This window comes from Cyprinodon tularosa, unplaced genomic scaffold (genome assembly GCF_016077235.1).
Source record: "Cyprinodon tularosa strain WSP-4 unplaced genomic scaffold, ASM1607723v1 ctg248, whole genome shotgun sequence".
Classification (NCBI taxonomy): Eukaryota; Metazoa; Chordata; class Actinopteri; order Cyprinodontiformes; family Cyprinodontidae; genus Cyprinodon; species Cyprinodon tularosa.
The window spans coordinates 21,993-45,174 of NW_024038921.1; the positions used below are offsets into that span (position 1 = coordinate 21,993).

Consider the following 23,182-nt stretch of genomic DNA (forward strand, 5'->3'; position numbering starts at 1 on the left):
CTTGAAAGTGAGCAATCTGTATGGGTTTGGCTTAAATCATAACCGTGTCTGCGTTCTGTTGGATCTTTAGGTATCAGGGGGATTCAGATGAAGTTGGCTGTTTTGTGGCTGCAAGACCTCTTTCCAAAAAGAGACGCTATTTTGAAGTAAGAACTCATGGTTTCCTATTATTCTACGGCTGTTTAGTTCACACTGAAACTCCTGTTGTTTCAAATACTTTTTCCACAAAAGGATTCATATTTCCATTAATGTGAAGCGGCAGTTTTAGTGTGAAAGAAAAGTTAGAGTTAGAGTTTTAAAGTTTTATGAGGTTATAATGAAATGTTTTAATTTTACTTGGTACATGCATCAAGAAAGGAAAGAAATAGAAATGATGCCACTCTGTCATTGTCTATCAAACAAAGATAAACTTACAATTAGGCCATACCCCCAGCAGCCATAACTAAAATGCCTGCATGGGGGATGAAAATGCACATGTTTATCACATCTAGGAAAATTTGTAACAATGCCAACAGTTCCACTTGTAAAAAAAAAAAAACACGGTGAAACAGCAATGGCTCCTTCTGATGGAGGTTTAAACTCTATAGACATCTTGCGATTTGGCTCATGAATATCACAACTGTCAACACATTGTTCATAACTATTGGCAAGAAGTCGCTGTCACCCTGACGATGAAGAGGCATTGAGAATGCTGGAAATTGCTGTGTTTTCCACGTCTACATGTGGGCTGATGTTGCTGCTCTTTGCTGTACTAGCAGTTTATGGAGGTTTTCTGGGGGAAGGGAGGGGAGTTGAAATTTTCAAGCGGAGGGGTGAGTGGACTCTGAAGCAGTTTGGCAAATGTTAGAGGGAAGAACTTGCTTGATGCTGCAGAGATAATGGAAAGTAAACCAGGTTATGTTGTGGATGTGAAAAATAAAGCATAGGGTTAAAGGGATGTCCTTTTCTTTTTTAATGTTTATTGTCCTGCTACTAATTCTAGTTAATTTGGGATTCCTGCTTTTATTAGGTTCTTTTTCCAGCTTTGCTTTCTTCTTTTCAGCCATCCTGCTGTAGGTTTGCTGCTGTATTTGGTTTCCGTTGCTTGATCTGTTTTCAGCTGTCCTCTGCTGTTGCACAGATGGAGTCTAGAATAATTTGCTAAGAGAAGTTCACGGTGCACTCAGTGACTAAAGGATGCCCTTTTCCTATCACTGCAAAAAACATAAGTCTTCACACCTGTACCATAGTTAGAAAGTTAAAATGTTAATGATGATTCGCAGGTTTTTTGTTTTCTTAAAGCAAGCTACCATTCCTCCTTCACCGTGTCTAAGAGTTGGTGTGAGGAGGTTGTACTGATATACGTTCTTTGAATTTAATCAGTTATCTCTACTTTGTCTCTACAAGTTTCTAATAACTCATCGAAAGGAGTTAGTTCTACAGTTGTGTTGTTCCTTCCCAAGCTGCTCTACAAACCTTACACTTCTGGTAATTTATCCCATTGAAGACCTTTCAGACAAGATCCTTATTTATTTCTCTGTTTGGTCAAAGAGAATTTGTGGCAGTTACAGTTGCACATTTCTCTTCTGCCTCTGTGTTGAACTAAGTAACCATGATCAGATTTATTTTTAGTTTTACAGAGTCTGCTTATGGTATGGCTTTTGTGGTTAATTTAGGCCACTGATGGGACTGTGCTTCAACAAACTTCACTCTAACATTAGCTCTTTAGAACTTGATTGCATGCTAGTGGTGCCATTTAGCATTACGTGTTGAATGCAAGCGACAAGCCTACACGTTGCTGGACATTGGCCCTAGAGGATTTAAGTTTAAAACCGCTAATCTATGGCTTTGTGCCTCTTTAGACCAAATATCTTTCCAGATCTGGTAGAATCTAGGGCTGCAACTAACGATTATTTTGAAAATCGATGAATCGGCCGATTATTTTTTCGATTAATCGATGAATCGGACACAAAATATTTTTTTTATATTAACCTCTTTATTCCAAAATAAACATTTTAGACAGAACAAACAAGCACACAAGTACAGGTTGCTCATTAACTGTACTGGTGCTATATGAAAAATTAAATGTTTGTTTTAAAACTACGCAAACTTACATGAGAAATGTAGCTGTACATCCACAAAATATAGGCTACTTTGTTTCATAAAGCGCAAAAAGAGACATTTTTGTTTTTTAAAGCCCCTAAGGGGTTCAAACAATAGGCCCCCCCCATTTCAACAAATGAGTTTTTTTAGACTAGAAGAGTTCTGCCTTTTAAGACAGGAAAGTATAGCAGTTAAAGTTGCTACTTGAGAAAATACTGAACCATAGAGATAAAAATAGCCCTGTGATTCAAATTATAAATTGTATTTGGAATAAAAATGAGAGAAGTAGGGGTGCTAAAAAACACATCCTCCAAAGACAGATATTTACATGGGAATGTGGCAGATAATTAATTGACATATTACTGATCTTGCTGGATTTTATTCTGCTTTACTTCCATAAATTGCAGGATCTTCTTTACTTTATCTTTGCCAGAAGATTTAAACTTTAAAAGCCTTGCCCTCATAATTTGCAAGTTAATTTATTTATAAAGAAAATATAAACGCTGCTTAAGCTAATTCAAATGAAATTAAAAGTAAAATAAGTAGCCAACCTTATCACTGTCTGTAACCTACTAACAAGCTAAGGAAAGCATCAGATGAGCTACCTGAGAAACTAACGTTACGTTTCCCCACTTTAAAATGAAACAAACATGGTTACTCATCCTGCTGATCAGCTCTCTTCACTGCCATCGAAGGCTCCAACATGTTTTCTTTTCAGGTGCTGCGTCATAACAGTGGTGCTTCCGTGCCATGTTTATTTGTCTTTACAAAAGTTGCATGTTACGACTTTTTTCACTTTACAAAGGCTATTTTAATTATTGTGATCAATTTGCGCCGTCAATCCCGGGGCACGCGCGCTTCATTTGCAGTCTGGACGCTGAGGGTAAACTCCTCACTAAAATCCTGCGGCTCGGACTGCAGCGCTGAGAGGGATTCTTGTGGGAGAGGGAGAAAGGCGTTGGGATGGGGGAGGCGCCCCACGGCAGCAGCTGCCGCTGGAGGACAAGAGTAGGAACGATACATGCTTTCACGTAAGAGTGTCCAAAAGCCGCCAGTGACACCGTAAAAAGTCGCCAGATTTGTCGCTAGTCGCTTTTTAAAAAAATAGTCGCTGGAGGGGTCTGAAAAGTCGCTGAGTTGGCAACACTGCAACTGCGGCGCTGACTCGCTCCGCCATATTTTTTTTTCTTCCCCGGGATGACGGCGGCGGCGGATGACGCATTAATCGCGCGACACAACTAATCGATGATTAAATTCGTTGCCAACGCTTTTAAAAGTCGATTTTTATCGATTCGTTGTTGCAGCCCTAGTAGAATCCCTTCAAAGTTGTTGCTTTCATGGCACCTCCTCAAACTTAATGCTTATAATGTTTAATGCTTTACTCGTAGCACAAAGGTATTCACAGATTTAAGAACACCTTACTAGCAGTTGAGCATGGTGGTGGCAGCAGTAGGCTTTGGCACTGTTTTGTTTTGTGGCATAGATACATTAAATTCAATTCCAGAATACTTTATCTCAAAGGGAAATTCAGTTTCGGTACAGCCCGTTTAAGGGAGGGACCTTGCTGCCATCAGAGGCGTTGCTCTTTCACGGCAGCACTAACTTAAATGCTCTAAGTCAGTGGGACATTGAAACAGAAGTCATACCTACAAATTCCTCAACTTCAGTATCAATTGATGCTTAAATCTCGGGCACAACTTGGTATTCTAACTGGACAAAAGTCCCATACAAACATCAAACTGGATTTGGAAATCCCTCTTCCCTACAGCATCTGAAAAAAGGCATTTCATTTGAAAGGATGGGTCTGTTTCTGTGGTACACCAGAGAGCAAAGCAAGACTGTGGTTCATGATGGAAAAAAAATGTTCTTATTCATTGTTTGTGGTAATGAAGGCTGCAGTCAGCTGTTGATCGCCAGCATCAACTTAGATTGCTGCAGGAGATCCTTCCTGCTCTTAGCCTTGCATTTCTATGCTAAAATAGTTTGTGAAAGTTGACTCAATATGTTAGTTATGTGCACGTACCTTTAAAGCTTAATGCATAATTTTTACTTTGTGTAGTTTCTCAATAAACTCAAACATTTTCCATCTTAATTCTTTTATAATCAGCTTATCAGTGGTAAGAAATGTGTCCAAAATATAAATTTGTCATCGTCCAAGTATAAATGCACTAGTTGTCTTGCAAAACGAAATAAGAAATAAATAAAAAGTTTTAATCCTTAATTTGAGTAGATCAATAAGATGGTTTGCCAATGGAATCAGATTTGGAATCAGACAACTATAACCTCAGAAATGCTGAGGTTATAGTTGCAGCATAGAGATGTTAAGATTAACTGGAGCTGTAATTGTTGACCTTTGGGTGCTTATGACTCAGTTATCTGAGTCATCATTGTGGTTTCTCAGTGCATTTCTTTCTAATATAGATAGTATACTTGACAGACATCTGAGTGTTTCTGAGCTAGCCATGCTCAAACCTGCCTTCCAATTACATCCTAGATGGTCTGATGTGTTTCACCCCTGAAACCTACAGGCGGTCCATTCCTGTGACTCAGCTGTAGAGGAGCTGTGCCCCAGGACTCAGAAAACTCAACAAAAATGTCAGGAAATGATAGGTGTGAGCTGATTGTAGATCTGATTGTAGATATTGTGAGGTTTAACAACATGTTACTGGGAAACCTTAGCTTCCTTGGAACCAGTGGTGAAATGAGGTCATGGGAAAGAACTGAAAGGTTTCCTCTTCCTCGTCTCCATGAATTGAACTGTAAATGCTTGAAGGGCTCCCTCGGGATGAGCTCATGTGGTCAGTATTTATGACGGCAACTGTAAAAGCCAGCCTTCATTCTTTCACGTTGAACATTATTCAGATTGTTTTGGGTTTTTCTTTAGGGACGCTCCATGGAAATGTAATCAAGGGATTTGATCAATTTTCCTATAAAAACTAGAGGTGAGGGCTCTCTCCCTGCGATGGTTTGATAAATATGTTATTATAAGCTTCTCTTTTTTTTAACATTCCTATGTGTGGCTCAATATATCGGATAGAGAGCATTTTATCTCAGCATGTGTTCATCTTGTAATATTGGTGTTTAATTTCTGTTTCTAGGTGACCGTCAATGATACAGGAGTGAGGGGGATGATCGCTGTCGGTTTGGTTCCTCCATCCCACAAACTGGAACATCAGCCTGGCTGGCTCCCACACTCTGTAGCCTTCCATGCTGATGATGGCAAGTATGTCATGATTATCTTTTTAATCTTTAAAATGTGTATAATTTTTTTAGAAGTAAAAAAATCTTCAATGCAGTGCTCATCGAGATTCATCCCTGTTTAGCCATAAATTAAATCCAGTCCAACCAAATACCTGTAGACGTCGCCTAATTAGAGCTTAATATTAGTATTTGAATTGGCTTATTATCCAATCCAGATGTTGGCTGAAGGCCTTAGAGGTTTTTTGAAGGGTATTAGTAAGTAAGCAGCATCATTGAAGACCAAGAAAAAAAAAAAACTGCAGACAAGTCAGGGAGGAAGTTGTGGACATTTTTAAAATGAGGGTGAAGTTTTAAAATGATACCCAGCTTTGAACATCTCGCTAAGCTCTGCTGAGTCATTTAAAAATGGTAATGGTATAGAACAGTTTATAAGTCACCAGGATATGACCCGCTTGCTAAACCAACCAATAAACACAGAGAGCTTGAATTAGAGCAGCAGCCAAGGGTTCATGGTAACACTAGCTGCAAAGATTCACAGCTCAGGTGTGAGAACCTGTTGACTGAACAACTCAGTCATTCACTCCACAAATCTGGGCCTTTGTGGGAGAGTGGCTATAAAAGCATCCAAGGCTGCAGATATTACATATCTGACTTGAAAACTTATGTTCAACTTGACTGAGCTTGAGATATTTCCCATTAAGAATGAGCAAAAATGTCCCTTTTTTCTTTCCCTTCAGTCATCCATCAGTTTTTGTTGGTCTTTTACATTAAATCGAAATGAAATACTTTGAGGTATGCTTTTTTTATGTGGTTGACTCAAGGGGCATTTATTCTGCACACATTTACTGCTCTATTTTAGGAAAAGGACCTGTCAGATTAATACATTAACCTGTCCTACATAGGTGTATAAACTACTCAAAAACAAAAAGTAAAAGTAGAAATACCTAAACCAAAAAAACGAAAGTTACGTATGTAACTACGGTTCTATGAATCCCGGATGACCGCCAGAGGGCGGTGCTGAAAGCACTGAATGTTCCCTTCGGGCATGCGCAGTTCGAGTAATTATACCAACAGAGTCACACCTGTGACACCGGATGACCACTCAGAAGCTATATAGCCTGGTGTCATCCTTTGCTCTGCTCCTACAGAATCTTCTCGCAAAAGCAAGGATTCTGAGTGACAGAGAAGCTCTGGCGGTCATCCGGGATTCATAGAACCGTAGTTACAAACGTAACTTTCGTTCTATTTCATCCCTACTGACCGCCAGAGGGCGGTGCTGAAAGCACTGAATGACTAATGCCAACGATGTCACAAGGAATCCTGAGCACATACCTCACAGAGGAGGCCCAGCAGAACCTTGTAAAAGGACCTGACCCAGGGGATGAGGGGCAGCCACATTGACACTGTAGAACCTGGTGAAGGTGGTTGGGGAAGCCCATGAAGCAGCAGCACATATAGCTTCCAGCGGAACCCCTCTCAAAGCAGCCCAGGAAGCGGTGACGCTCCTGGTGGAATGTGCTCTCACACCGACTGGCAGGGAGCAGTGACCTGCAGCGTAGGCGTGGCAGATGACACTCACAATCCAATGGGACAGACGCTGTTTAGAAAGAGGACAGCCTAACCTTGGACCCCCATAGCATAGGAAAAGCTGGTCCGAGCGTCTCAGATTGGCGGTGGCTGCAATGTATGCCTCCAATGCTCTTACTGGGCACAACTCAGACTCATTCTCAGTTGTACCAGATTGAGGCTGAAACCGAGCCAGCCGCAATGGCTGGTTACGGTGAAAAGGAGACAACACCTTAGGCACAAACGCAGTATTAGGCCACAGGGTAACACCAGAGCCATCTGGATTCCACCTGATACACCTAGGGCTGACAGAAAGAGCATGCAGCTCGCTGACCCTCTTAGCTGAGACGATAGCCATCAGGAAAGCAGTCTTGCAGGAAAGCCACTTGAGTTCTGCTTGTGCCAAAGGCTCGAATGGAGGGTGGCACAGAGCTGTGAGAACCAACGGCAGATCCCAATCTGGGGCTCGTGGGGCTGGCTGCTGGCACAACCTACGAGCACCACGCAGAAAAAGTGAAACCAGTTCATGGCGCCCCACTGTACGGTTGTCAACAGTTCGGTGAAGACATGAATTTGCTGCAACATACACTTTAAGGGTCGAAGGAGAGCGGCCCTTATCAAGGAGAGACTGGAGGAACTCCAAAATAGTGGGCACCAAGCAGGAAACTGGGTTCTCATTGTGGGCAGAGCACCACTGAGAAAAGAGGCGCCATCTGTTAGCATACTGCAGCCGAGTGGAGGAAGCCCTAGCACTCAATACGGTGTGTCTCACGGTGTCTGAACACCCAGTCAGCCTCCCAGGGGCCATGCCCACAGCTGGAGACGTTGAGGGTTGGGGTGCCATATCTGTCCCCCCAACTGAGACAGCAGATCCCTCCTTGCTGGAAGACGCCATGGAGTACCGTGACACAGACTCCAAAGCAGCGGGAACCACGGCCGCACTGGCCAGAACGGAGCTACCAGCAACACTCTGTGGCCCTGCTCGAGAACCCTCCGTAGAGTCGGCCAAATCAGTGAGAGGGGTGGAAAGGCATACAGGAGAACCTGCGGCCATGGATGAGCCAGTGCATCCTGGCCCAGTGCGCCCGCCATCCCGGTTAGGGAATACCATAGGGGGCAATGGGTCGACTCCTCTGTGGCGAACAGATCTCCCTCTGCCTGCCCAAAGAGGTTCCAGATTATGCGCACTACGTCGCGGTGAAGAGACCACTCTCCCGGAGCAGGTGCCTGGCGGGATAGAGAGTCCGCAACCTGGTTCTGCCGTCCTGGCAGATACGCTGCGCGCAGGGTACACAGACGGGGAAACGCCCATTCCAGGAGATCCCTCGACACCTTCAAGAGACGTGCTGACCTGGTGCCACCTTGGTGGTTTATATGATAAACAACAGAGGTGTTGTCTGTCCGAATCAGCACGTGCCTTCCCTCTAGGTGGGGCAGAAGGCACCTGAGGGCCATGTGCACAGCCCGCAGCTCCAGCACATTTATGTGTTCGGTGCGCTCCCTTGGGTCCCAGAGACCCCGAACAGCTCTGTGTTGCCACACGGCACCCCAGCCCATGAGGCTGGCATCCGTGGTGACCACCTCCCTTCGACACACTACTAGCCCCATTGGAACACCACTGGACAAAAGGGTCCCGTCTCGCCAAGGAGCTAGGGCATGGAGGCAGCTCCTGGTCACCATTAGCCTGCGATGCCTGTGCAGCCTGGCGTCTAGGCGAAAGCTGTTGAGCCATCGCTGCAAAGGACGCAGAAGGAGCAGCCCTAAGGGCACGACACGAGTGACTGATGTCAGTTTGCCCAGCATTCGCAGGATGATGATGTAGGGAAACTCCCTGCCCAGTCTGAATCGACGGACAAGCTGGAGTATGTCGTCCACCCTGTGAACAGATGGACGGGCCATCATGGTAGCAGAGTCCAGATGCATCCCAAGAAAGGTGGTTGTCTGAGATGGAACAAGACAACTCTTTGCCAAGTTGACTTTGAGGCCTAACAGTGACACATGAAGTAGAAGCTGGGACGTATCCCGAGAGGCAGCTACCTGAGAGGGAGCACAAAGAAGCCAATCGTCCAGGTATGGCAGAATCCTGACTCCGGAGGCCTGTAGAGGAGAGAGGGCTGCTTTCACGCATCGAGTAAACACCCTCGGGGAAAGGGAGAGCCCGAATGGGAGCACCCGGAATTGCCAATGGCGCCCCCGATAGGCAAACCTGAGACAACGGCGATGTTCTGCCGCAATAGGCACGTGAAAGTAGGTGTCTGTCAGATCTACTGATGTAAACCAATCTCCCGGCACAATGGTCTGAAGGACCTCTGTTATGGTGAGCATGTGGAAGGGAAGGACCTTCAGGTACCGATTCAGTCCCCTTAGATCTAAAATGGGGCGAAAACCGCCGGTCTTCTTGGCCACAAGGAAGTATGTGGAGTAGTAGCCTCTGGGTTGCCGCAGAGGATCTACAGACTCGATTGCCCCCTTGCCCAGGAGGGCGGAAAGCTTCTGGTCTAGTGCCTGAGATTTCACCGGGTCTGTGATGACAGTCATCTTGACCCGGTGTGAGAGGGGGGGCCGCCTTCGGAACTGGAGCCTGTAGCCATTGGTTAAGGTGGCAACCACCCATGGATCTACGGCATGAGCAGCCCAGAAATTCAGCTGCTGATGGGAAAAATGTCCGACGGCTGGCCCGGTGGCATCATCTTCTATCCCCACGGCCCCTGGGGGCTCTGGGGGGAGGGCGTCCAGGATTTGAGGCCCGGGTCTGTCTAACAGGGCGGCAGACTGGCTCACGAAAGTCCCTCCTCGGTCTCTGCCGCACATCATGGGGATAGGAACCAATAGGTCTGCCACCAGTCTGAGGTCGTGGCTGAACGCTGGGGGTAGTGGCAGGGCGGCCCGAACGCTGGGGAAAGGCAGGTATGCTCCTGCGAAGGCCGGAAAGCTGCTGGCTAGTCTGACGTGCCTGAGCAGTCCGTTCCAGCGCCTCCAAGGCAGCTGATCCAAACAGCTCCCCTGGTACAACCGGGACACCCCTGAGGGTCCTACGGCATGCTTCAGTCAGAGGAGATTGTGCCAACCAGACCTGTCTACGAGCTTGTACAAGGAAAGACATGACCCGTCCAAGCTCTCTGGTCATCAGCGCGAAGGCCTGCAGCGCTGCGTCACTATAACCAACCGCCGCACTTGCACCACCAGTGTCCTGAACAGATGCAGACAGGGCAAACATGAGGTGCGCCAGAGAATTGCCAAGGCGGCCAGCACGCGCTCCTGCATTGTACGCCTTACAGAGGAGGTCATCTGTAACCCGACATTGAGTCCGCGGGCACCGAACATCAGGACGCAGGGCTTCATCTGGTGACACAATCAGTGAAGCAACAGCTGGTTCAATTGCTGGCATACGGTCCAGGCCGGCCTTCACCGACTCATGCATGGCAGCTAATACACGACCATCCGATGAGAGACGCGACAGCGCTCTCGGTTCCCGCCAACAGGCGTGTAACTCCTTCAAGTACTCCTCTGACGGAGGTACAGAAAAAGGAGTAGGAGCCCTTCCACGTCTGAAAAAGGCACTGCCGGAGCTGGATGCCTCTCCTTGTGGGAGTTCCAGCTGCAGCTGCTTCAGGGCCATAGACATGACCTCCCGCATGGAACCGTCACCGGCCTCTCCAACCGCACTCTGAGATGAAAATGAACCAGCCTCAGAGGCTTGAGAGGACCCTGCCTCCTCCTCATCTCTAAAATGAGAAGCGGAAGCAGCCAGAGAGATAACGTCATCCTCTACAACCAGCTCGGGCATTGGTGGGGAAGAGAGCCCAACCACTGGGAGCGAGGGATCAGATTGCCGTGTCTGCAACAAGGACTTCATCTCTGCCAGCTCTGCTGACAACTGCTCCACCCTTGTGGACAGGCCCTGGTCAGGTTTGGCCCGCTTCCTCCGGGGGAGGGGCACAGATGCTGTGGTTCTTCCACGGCGCTTAGAACGCTTGGGGGGAACCACCTGCCCAGAGGGCGGAAGGTCCGAGCCCTCCTGGGGGCACAACTGGGCCAACCGGGCCACCCTCACTGCATGGGGCATAAAGCTGCAGTTCATACAGGGGTTCTCAGACAGCGCCTCCAAAAGGTGCTCATGTCCAAGGCAGGTAGGGCACAGGTCGTGGCCATCCTCTGCCTGCAGGGCAGCCCCACAATCCATGCAGCTGTGAGAGCCATCCATGTCGAAGGCCGACAAGGCTTAAAGAACAGAAAGTTATCGAAAATCGGGAGAGGGGGCGCAAACGCAGCCGTCACCAATTACAGCAGAGAAACGAAAGAGGCTGCGAGCACAAGGCAGCCGATACTGGGAGAGGGGGCGAGAACCGCTACCGTCACCAGGTATAAAACCAATAAACCAAAAAAGCTAACAACGTTAGCTGTATGGAAACTTAAGTTGGGAGTAGGAGCGAACAACGCTGCCGTCACCAATTAAGAGAGCAGACCAACGAAAAGGCTGCAAAAAAGGTTGATTTTGGGAGAGGGGGCGAAAACGCTGCCGTCACCATTCATAACTAAGCAGACCGATGAAGAAGGCTGCAAACAAACCAAAAAAGGCTAACAACGTTAGCCGTCTCCAACTTCGGCTAACGAAGTAGACCACACTTGGTTGGGAGAGGGGGCGAAAACCGCGGCCGTCAGTAATTATAGCAGCGCAGACCGGTGAAAAAAAGGATGCAAAAGTAGGGAATATACTGGGAGAGGGGGCGAAAACCGCTGCCGTCACCAGGTATAACACCAACAAACTAAAGAAGCTAACTACGTTTGCCGTATATAACTTCGGCAGTGAAGTTATTCACACTGGGAGTAGGGGCGAAAACGCTGCCGTCACCAGTTCGAAACAAAACAGCACGAAGCTGTAGGTAAAAAGCTAAAGTCGTGAGCCGGGAGAGGGGGCGCGGACGCTACCATCACAGGCAAACAACTCACTTACCTTCTGTATTCCTCAGAATCGACCCGTTGCAGCCCTGGGAGGGCGGAGAATAACCGCAACTCCGGTCAAGATACAGGGGCTTCAGACAACGGGGAAGTTAGCGAACCGCTTGCGAGAAGAAAAAAGGAGCAGAGCAAAGGATGACACCAGGCTATATAGCTTCTGAGTGGTCATCCGGTGTCACAGGTGTGACTCTGTTGGTATAATTACTCGAACTGCGCATGCCCGAAGGGAACATTCAGTGCTTTCAGCACCGCCCTCTGGCGGTCAGTAGGGATGAAATAGAACTACTTTGCTAAAAGTGAAAGTCAGTGATACGAGATGTAGTAGAATAAAAGTAAGAAAATTGTATTTTTGTACATAAATCTACTTTACTTGGGTTTAAGTATGAAAATATGTAGAATGGCATGCATCCAGCTGTCTGCATGAGAAAACCAATTCTCTGCAAAATTACAATGAAAAGCTTCTGCCCTTTTTGAAGTGCATTGTATTAAAATAACTTCCAAGAAAAAAACTAAATGTTTCACTCCACTTTGCCACAAATAATGCAATGTTTTACAGCTACATTGGGGTTATCACCTTTAACACAACATTTAGCATTAAATTTATCCCTATAAATAACTTTTTAACCCATCTAGAGAAATAAAGAAATTAACATTTCTGTTTTTAAAGGGACTTATTTAAAGAAACAAAACAAAAAAACTGGGCAAACAATGCTATGTGTTATTGCCACTGACCAGTAAAGAGTGTGGACCAGGACAGGAATAACGCAGTTCTTCCTCTCTTCTTCACATGCATATTCCATGTATTCGTTCCTTTCATGAAACATTCAGGTCAAATCATTATTTGTATTGAGTAACAATGTTTGAGTAAAGCAGTAAATTACAATTTTAATGTCTGTAATATGACAAAATATACTCTGTAAAGTATACAGTAGATTGTCAAAAAAATGACTTACCGTAAGTACTGCAATGAAGTAAATGTAGTTAGTTACTATACACCTGTTCTCCTATGCATCTGTTCTCCCTACAGGCTCTATAACGGGAGCACTGTTGGACAGCAGTTTGGTGCCAAGTGCTGCAGAGGGGACAGAATCGGCTGTGGAATATCATTTGACTCAGATGATGGACAGATAACAGTGTTTTTTACAAAGAACGGTGAAGAAGTATGTGTCCTTTTTTTTTTTTTTTACTTCCCTTTCCTTCTGCACTTACAAACCGTACGAGTTGTCCCTAAATATGTCTCATCTCCACACGTTTTAGATCGGCCGTGTTGACATCCCAGCATCCGATGACCTTTACCCTGCAGTAGGGATGCACTCATTAGGGGAAGAGGTGGTTTTGGACCTGAATGCTGAATGGAGGGTGGAGGATGATGATGGACAGATGATTGTTGATAGTCATGAAGAGGACTGGAGCCGTCTCCATGACGTCAAAGTAACTGGCACAGTAAGTGGATGAAAACACAGCACCCCCTGAGGGGAAGGACTTAATTTCTCTGATGAGTCTCATGGTTTTTTATGAAAAAAATGTGATGTTGAATTAGAGGAAGACAAGCCTCAACATGAAGATAAAAAAGAGAATAATATATTAGACTTTCCATTATCAGGCTGAATGTATAATTTATGTGTTGTTTAAATGGGTAAAGTCTATTAACTATGCTGATTCTTTAAATCCAGTAATGATGTTGAAAGCCTTGCACACACCCCAAGTCTGCATCTTAATATTTCAAAAGGCTTTATTCTAAAAATAAAAAAAACTCAAGCTATTTCTAACATTTGAGATTTAACAAAACTAACATTCTGTCCCTTGCAAAAGTAACCTGGACCTTTTAACCCAAGTTATAACAACACAGATTTAATGATAATGAACTGAAATGTCGGGATTTTTAGCTAAGTTGATAATGAAATGCAATTGCTCTATTTTTAACAACAAAACAAACCCTCTTTAGTCTCCACTGCGACAAAGCATGTAGGTTGTGAGTTGACTGTAACTGCTGCGGGTTTCATGTCGGGTTCTTCATACTTGGAGCCTTGTCTCTCTCTGACCTTACCGCTGCTAGTCTGTGGGACAGCACAGCCAACTTTATAATTTTTATATGATAAAGATTTTTGCCCAATGCGATGTCAGTACCAATTATGTATACTTTTACTAATCATCTTACACTGTAAAATGATATAAAAGGCTTGATCAAGCGATAAAACACAGACAGTGATAGCCAGCAACAATGGGTATGAGAACAACTGACCCATTTGTTATTAATCAATGGGTAACAATTTTGACATATAAGCTAATAGAAGCTGTTATATTTGCTCATTTAATGAGATGCAGCCTTATAAATATACAGATTTTTATTTTTTTTTACCGTCAAACTAATTTCCAATATTAAATTCAGATTGGAACATCCCTACCTTTTTTTCTCATGGAGCCAGACAGTTCTCTTACACCAAACGCTTGGAATGCACTTTACCGTGCCATAGTCACGTTTCTGAAGACAATCACAATAGTGTAAACTCATCCTGAGCACCACATGGACTGGAGAGCCGTACCCTGGCGTGGTTACAGCTGTTGGTTTTGTCACAGCCGCCATCACAGCATAATAAGCAGGAAGAGAGGATGAGACATCAGAGAAATTAAATCACAGTATTTATTTCTGCTGGTTAAGTGTACTTACCAGAACGATGAGGTGTTTAAAATACCTTTTTTAAGAATGAAGAATCTAGTAGGAATATCCTTGTGCAAAGTGTTTGTTGTGAATAGGATTGATTTTGTACTTACCAGTAAATGAGACTGATTTTTAATAATTTTTTTTTGGACCGGACCAGCAGTAGGAATGCTCAAAGAATGGCCTGTCTATAGTTTAGCTGCAACAGAATGTGTTTAGTTTTGGCTGTAAACTGGACCCACCTGCTGGTCCTCTTCCTCTCTCCTGGATTTCTGGCCCAGAGTTATCCTGATTAATTCTGCCATTTTCAATGCTGTTCCAAAAATGTGACAACCTGTCAATGTAAAGTAGCAGGCGTGTGCTTAAGGATCTGCAGGTGGCGCCTCCTCAGCTTACCTCATTGTATAGCCTGAATACACTCACATGGTGGGGTTTATGCTTCTGACCAGGCCAGCTGACAGCTTTGCTAGGCCCCGGGACAACACATTTTTCCCTTCCAATGTGGGAATAGGTTAGATACTTGGCCCTCTGAATCTGATGGCAGTTAATTTGCCATCTCTTTGCTATTAAACGGGTCATAGAATGATTATATAGGGTATTTGGTGCTGGTCCTTAAGGTCTCTGAATAGGGTGTAACATTGGTTGAGCTGAAAATGGCATTTTTGCTGTTCTATGAGCCCTAATGCAAGCCTGGTTAAAAGCCCCAGAATGAACTGCCAGGTTTTCTTCCTTTTATGATATGCTAATGAATATTTAGATGAGCTGGGTGCTGATTGGTTGGTTCACAACGAGCAAAGCTGCTGAGAAACGACGCATCATAGCAACAAGGACTAACTCACTGAAACAGGAAATTGTTGATATGGTAGGGTGACCAGACGTGCTCTTTTCCCCAGACATGTCCTGCTATTATACCTAAAAAATGTCCGGGGGGAATTTCAAAATCGTCCAGAATTTTGGTCGACTACAGTGCAACCCCGCCCCAAACGCTTATTTTTCTGACTAATCCAATCAGCGCATCTCTAGCAACCAGTCGCCTGGAAGGCTCGTTTAACAGAGCATCGCTTTGAACCGATACGCACAGGTTTCACAAGCAACCTCCTCCCCACACCCCGCTCTGTCTTGTTGTGCCTGTACAATCAAAGTAGTTCTAATTCACACATAGTGCACAAATTATTGTATTGCCTACTCGCTTTCCCTCGCAATAAAAAAACACAGCCTTGCATAGTCTAAAATACGGGAGACTTGGGATTAGGGATGGGAATCGAAAACCGGTTCCTGTTCAGAACCGGTTCCGTATTTTCCGATTCCATGGCATCGTTTGGCAGCTCGCTGAACGATTCTTTTTTCGATTCCCGCAGCACCAGAGCCTAGAGCGTCGGCTCTGGGGAGCACGACTTGCGTCACGTTTTTTACGTAAGTTACGCAAGTTACGTAAGTTACGCAAGTTACGCAAGTTGGAAGAACTATTCGAGGAGGAAGACAACGAGCTGCGGTCACTTTGTGAATCAAAGCCCCGTCTTTCCTTAGCCCAGAGGGTAGATCAGGAAATCCAGCTCTATAAAAGCTTGCCCTCCATCCCCTGCAGGGATAGCGCCACACTGTGGTGGTGGAACAAGCAAGATACGCTGCCCTTGCTATCTGACTGGCTGAAAACTACCTCTGTGTGCAGGCTTCCTCCACCCCATCTGAGAGGGTGTTCTCCACAGCTGGAGACACCTTAAGCGCTGAAAGATCCTGTATCCTTCCAGAAAAAGCAGATATGCTCATCTTTCTGCAAAAGAACTGTTAATTTTCCCTACTACTGTTTTATAATTAGTATTTTTTGTTATTTAAAATAGGTTATTATCCCATCATTTGTTATTAGACATTGTTGGTTATTAAGTTTGTTCTTGTATTCATTTTTTATTTAAACACAGATGTTACTCCAGTTTCACATTTCCTGTGGACATCTTGATCTTGTTGAGTTTGTAAGATTGTGCAATAGTTAAGTTAACAAAGTTGATGCTGATAATCAAACTGTTTGTTCTCCTTTTTTCCCCAAATTGGAATCGAAAAAAGAATCGATAAAGAATCGAATCGTTTCATAGAATCGAAAAGGGAATCGGAATCGTGAAAATCTTTTCAATTCCCAACCCTACTTGGGATGTCTGTTACTGTTTCAAACATCTTGCTTCTTAGAGAGAAGCTAAAACATTTTGAGATATTCATGATTTATTCCCACTACCGTGGTTGATGCGCACAGTTGACAGTCGCTGTAGTGCGCTTAGGTTTAAAACTCCACCTTTTGTCCTTTTAAAAAAAGCAGTGCAAATTATTTTCTTTTCTGATTGTGAATGTTTGTACTAATCAGTTTCTGGTTTTCCAGGTGGGCAAATAAAAATTTAGTTTTTTACTTGAAGCTGTCTTTTTTTCTTTTTTTTTTGTAACAAGGGCTTTACTCTTTATTGGCTTCTTCTCAGTCCACATTTACCATTGGAAACAGGCTTTCTGCTGCTAATGGGACTTTGGATACATTCACACTGCAGCCTGAAATGACCAAAATCAATTGGGGTTTTTTCCCCCTATGCAACCTGTATCATCTGATCTTTTCATGACAGTCTACAGATAGATAAATAAATAGATAGTTTATTAATCCCTGATAGGGGAAATTCACCTGTCCGATAGCAAAGATAGCGATCATCCAATCTGAGCGTCAATAATACTCAACAAACATCACTATTCTGCTTCCTGCAACATAGAAAGCAGGAAGAAAAACAGTCATGGTTGACGATAATCTGGAGAACAGTCTTTATTTTTGTTCTTCTTAAAATTATGCCGTTGTTAATGGTTGAAAAAGAAATGAGCAATCGGTAGATGTGCTCCAGCACTACCATCCACGATTACATCCGTAAAAACTGAGCATGCTTGCTACTTGTGATGTCATTGCGTCCTCTACTGCTCATGCAGGACAGTTAAGTATGAATGCACTTCGAACAGGAGACATCGGATGATTACATCTTATTTATGTGTTTTCTTTAGTAATATTTTCTTTTAACTTTAAATACTAACATTCAGCAACTATTTGGAAATGTTCAATTAAAGGAAGCACCAACAGTTGCTATAAATGTCTTCACACAGAGAGATTATCACTTATGAAAGCCTTCTAGAAATAATTAAACCTTTGAATAATCTGACCTGCCCCAGGTTGTTTATCAATCCTCAACCACAAACATGCTTAAGGCTAGTTTCTGCTCAGAAAACAGGTTGTCTGTGTGTGTGTGTGTGTATGTGTGTGTGTGTCGCAGTTAACACTGATATGCCCCCGCCCCTTCCTCAGACACTCTGCTGCACCTCTCCAAAATTGTGGGTGACCACAGACAGTGCTGCACACATGAGGCCTTTGATTGGTCAAATCTACATCCGCTCTACACTATGAGCATTTCCTGTTCGGTACCTTACCGGCTTTTTTTGTTTTTATGACTGCCATTGCAGAAAACGACTCTTGAATTTGGACCAGCTAGAAGAACGAGGTGTGCAAGAACGCTGAGACCCTTTTTCCCCGCTCCTTTTCACCCTCATGTCCCTCTGTTGTCACACAAACTTGCCCCCACTTCCTCACCGCCTCTGCCGTATCTAGACCCACAGCTAGTTCGTGATTGTCCCTCTTGCGTTGTGATGTGGAATAACAGTGCAGACCACGCTTCAATATTGAGCATAAATCAAAAATATCTGCGTCATAACTGCGACACACTGTTGCGGGAGTATAACCAGCCCGTTGGATTGGAAGGCATCCCTAGATAGGTGTTGAAATGTCTTTAAAAAAATGAGCAGAAGTCTGGTTGTTTTTCGATTTTAGCTTGTTTGTGGTTGCCATGACCCGGATGACTGAGAATTTACACAGGCATCTTATCAGTCATCAGTTTTTGAGAACGGAGCAAACATGCTGCTGCTTATTCTACCTACAAGTCAGATTGTTGCTTAGAAACACATCAAATTTAGTTTCAGAGCTTAACAACAGTGAAACTGTCATATATTAGATGGGCTTCAGATAATACCAGTGATACCAATCAGAGCTCTACTTTTTTCTTTAATCTCACAGTTTGGTTGTCACTGCTGCTGCAGTGTGCAGAGATCCCCGGATCACAGCAGCGGATCTATAGGAGGAGAAGCAACACTGAGTCTATAATACTAATAAATGCACTCGGATCAAGCAGGCTAATATCAGGCCTTTGGAACGGATCTAACAAATCCCCAGAATCAAACCAGCTTAAGATGAGATTAGGTTTTAAACCTTAGAACACAGCTCAATGCAGTGCATGGTGGTGATAATATTATGCTGTGGGGCTGTTTTGCTGCTGGAAATACTGGTGAATAGCAAAAGATAGGTGTAATTATTTAGGAGAAACGTGTTCCCAACTTATGTTTTTCAACAGGAAAATGAATCTATAATAGTTCTCCTATCTTTACAGAAATATTTTATTTAATGTCATCTAGGGCTGCAACAACGAATCGATAAAATCGATAAAAATCGACTTTTAAAAGCGTTGGCAACGAATTTAATCATCGATTAGTTGTGTCGCGCGATTAATGCGTCATCTGCCGCCGCCGTCATCCGGGGGAAGAAAAAAAAATATGGCGGAGCGAGTCAGCGCCGCAGTTGCAGTGTTGCCAACTCAGCGACTTTTCAGACCCCTCCAGCGACTATTTTTCAAAAAAGCGACTAGCGACAAATCTGGCGACTTTTTACGGTGTCACTGGCGGCTTTTGCCTGCCGTGGGGCGCCTCCCCCATCCCAACGCCTTTCTCCCTCTCCCACAGGAATCCCTCTCAGCGCTGCAGTCAGAGCCGCAGGATTTTAGTGAGGAGTTTACCCTCAGCGTCCAGACTGCAAATGAAGCGCGCATGCACCGGGATTGACGGCGCAAATTGATCACAATAATTAAAATAGCCTGCGCTTTGTAAAGTGAAAAAAGTGATAACATGCAACTTTTTTCAAAAGAAATTAACATGGCACGGAAGCACCACTGTTATGACGCAGCACCTGAAAAGAAAACACTTTGGAGCCTTCGATGGCAGTGAAGAGAGCTGATCAGCAGGATGAGTAACCATGTTTGTTTGGTTTTAAAGTGGGGAAACGTAACGTTAGTTTCTCAGGTAGCTCATCTGATGCTTTCCTTACCTTGTTAGTAGGTTACAGACAGGGATAAGGTTGGCTACTTATTTTACTTTTAATTTCATTTACATTTGTTTAAGCAGCGTTTATATTTTCTTTATAAATAAATTAACTTGCAAATTATGAGGGCAAGGCTTTTAAAGTTTAAATCTTCTGGCAAAGATAAAGAAAAGAAGATCCTGCAATTTATGGAAGTAAAGTAGAACAAAATCCATCAAGATCAGTAATATGTCAATTAATTATCTGCCACATTCCCATGTAAATATCTGTCTTTGGAGGATGTGTTTTTTTACCACCCCTAGTTCTCTCATTTTTATTCCAAATACAATTTATAATTTGAATCACAGGGCTATTTTTATCTCTATGGTTCAGTATTTTCTCAAGCAGCAACTTTAACTGCTATACTTTCCTGTCTTAAAAGGCAGAACTCTTCTAGTCTAAAAAAAACTCATTTCTTGAAATGGGGGGACCTATTGTTGAACCCCTTAGGGGCTTTAAAAAACAAAAATGCCTGTCTCTTTTTGCGCTTTATGAACCAAAGTAGCCTATATTTTGTGGATGTACAGCTACATTTCTCATGTAAGTTTGCGTAGTTTTTACACAAACATTTATTTTTCATATTGCACCAGTACAGTTAATGAGCAACCTGTACTTGTGTGCTTGTTTGTTCTGTCTAAAATGTTTATTTTGGAATAAAGAGGTTAATATAAAAATTTTTTTTTTGTCCGATTCATCGATTAATCGAAAAAATAATCGGCCGATTCATCGATTTTTAAAATAATCGTTAGTTGCAGCCCTAATGTCATCATAGGCTCTTGGAGGAGCAAATGCTTCCTAGCAGGCTGTTGGAAGCGAACAGTTAGTTCAACGTCTGCCTCGTCAGTTTGCCTCTTTAAGTTAAAATGTTAATTCGTCTGGAAAATTACGCAGCTATGAAATGTGTAAAGCAGAAAAAATACAATATGTTTAAACTTACTGTACAAATGACACAAATAAAGCTTTTCTCTGTTCTTAGGAGAGCTAGACCGTAGCGACACCTTCAAGCTGCCAAAAGGCTCCATCAGTGCATCTTCACTTAGAAAGACAGATGTTGTTCAACAGGAACAGCAACAGTTAGTGTCTGTATACAGCATGTTGTTTTTTCCTACAGACAGGAATTTTTTCATTTAGAGCTTATTTAACTTGCTAATACCTTATTTATACTAACCTTTTTAAAACCGTGCCGAGAACAGTCCGAGCACAGTAATCAAGATAACTGTTGAGTGTAAATGGAACGCAACTGAACTAGACTGTCCCAGAAACAACCAAACCCTGCTAAACTAGTATTAATTCAACAGTACCCCTATCGGGGGTCATTTTTTGCTTATAAGCATCTTTTATGATACAAAAAATGAAAAAGCTGGGACCTTTTTGGCCTGATTTAGACAGGGGGGAACAGATTACAGCAGGTGGCCTGCTATAATTTGTTCCCTCCTTGTAACTTTAAGAAATAAAGGTCCATCACATCCAAAGTTTCAGGAATAAATTGTCATCATAAAAGATACTTATAAGCCAAAAATGAAAAAGCTGGGGCCTTTTTTGTCTGATTGAGACAGGGGGAACAGATTACAGCAGGTTTTATTTCATCCCATATTGCCAATTGTGGCAAAATGGGATGAAATAAAACAGCTGATGTTAGAAGACAAACTGCTTATTAAGGATAGTACAACATAGATAAATTGTACGTTACTATAAACACAAATATAGATTTAAGTACTCAATTTCAACCAGGAAAAAATTATTTTCCTTCTGCATATAGTCTTTAATGATTACACGTGCACTCCATTTTCTATTTCATTTTTATTACAAGTATATGGTTTACAACAGTTTTCAATGGGATGAGAACATTTGGACACTGTGAAACAATGAGAGATTTTTTTAATGAACGTGTGGAAAAGAACAAGGATCTGTTTGCTTTCAGAGGGAGGAGTAGACACTGCTGTCAGCGACCAGCTTTATTATATATATTATATTCTGCTATAACATGTCAAGTAAAGAATAAAACAGTAAAGCTCAACTTTCATACACGTAAAACCTTTCAAATTTCAAGTTCTGCACGTTGGAATTGAAGCGGAGTTAACTCGGGTTTATCTTCCTACTCCGTGCGCGCTCCCGACGAGGGGATACAAATTTTCGCAGGGATAACTACCTTGGCACGACACCAGTACGGTAATTTCGCATTCTGCTTACTTTTTTCCATATAGTCAGAGAAACAAACTCAATCCTTTAGTCCTTCGTTTAGCTATGCTGCGGTTGTTTACACTACGCCTTTTCCACCAAAAATGGCGTCTTAGCAACAAATGTCACGTGACTGGCGGAGACCGATTTACACTATCCCTCTGGAACCCATACGTGCCGAGTTCAGACTGAGCTTGGATCAGTTAACCGTGCTGAGCTCTGTTTCTTACGAGCGTTTACACATCACGCTAGCACTACTGCTCTCTAAGAGTATCAAGCAAATCAACATGGCGGTGCCCGTAACATTTAGGGAGTTTGGTTATAATTGTGATATTTCATTATTTGCTGAGAGTCAGGCAAAGAAGGCACCCTTTGATGAATTTACTTGACGGAGTATGGGAAGTGGATAAGACAAATTATAGTCTAATCAGGGCTCACAAACACATGAAACAATGGCAGACTTAGAGGTTCATTATATTGCTAAGCAGAATCATCATTGCAAAATAGTGTGGCATGGTATGGAAGCTAGTATTTTTATGAATGTCTGAAATTTGATGATTATGGAGGCTGACTATAAGGAGATAACTAGTTCTCCTCGTGCTCTCTTTGTTATCTGAGAACTGAGCCAGAACTGAACCGTGCGGAGCCCTAGTGATGGACTACCACTAGTTTAGCGCGGTTTGGTTGTGTCTGGCATAGTTCGGTTCGGTTCAGTTTGTGTGCCATTTACACTCAACAGTTATCTTGGTTACTGTGCTTGGACCTATCTCAGCATGGTTTAAAAAGGATAGTATAAATGGGGTAATTAGGGTTAGGAGCGATTCTGTTGTGGCTCAGTTTTCTGATATCAGAAAATGCGTGAGCAGACCGCCTCATCTCCTATTTCCTGGCTTTTCCGGCATGTCCAGCTATGCATTTCACACGTGTCTTCACAACACAAACTTTTTCTCAGCCTACTAACAATAAATGGCACCAAAAGGGCGGGGTTTGACCTGGGATGATGCAGAGACCTAGAAGGATGCCTTCTTCACCTTACATTCCACAATTGATGAAATCTCACTAATATAATGTGAATGTTACAGGCGAGCCATTTTTGTTTGCGTAATTCCCGCCTTGAGAGCTGTAGTTTCGTGGACCGCCAATAGGAGGGGAGGAACCGTGCTGGCGTGATTTGTAAGCGTTTGATGAACCAAGCTCGGCATAGTTAACGGATACAAGCTCGGTCCGAACTCGGCACGGATCGTTTCAGAGGGGTAGTATAAATGGGGCCTGATTTCAGCTAAAGCAGGAGGTCTGACTAGCTGTCATCCTCCATAACTCTTGAAGATTTATTTGATTTCACAAAA

At 43.5% G+C, this 23,182-nt stretch overlaps 1 protein-coding gene across 1 annotated transcript in view; it reads left to right on the forward strand.

The window, feature by feature from the left end:
• The window catches only part of LOC119785410 (SPRY domain-containing protein 3-like), a 34,656-nt gene that overhangs the window by 3,096 nt on the left and 8,378 nt on the right, over positions 1-23,182 (forward strand). Inside the window, exons 3-6 of the mRNA XM_038288085.1 lie at positions 71-146; positions 5,181-5,305; positions 12,836-12,968; positions 13,066-13,251. Coding sequence (XP_038144013.1) covers positions 71-146; positions 5,181-5,305; positions 12,836-12,968; positions 13,066-13,251 — 520 coding nt within the window. The remainder of the gene's footprint in view (positions 1-70; positions 147-5,180; positions 5,306-12,835; positions 12,969-13,065; positions 13,252-23,182) is intronic.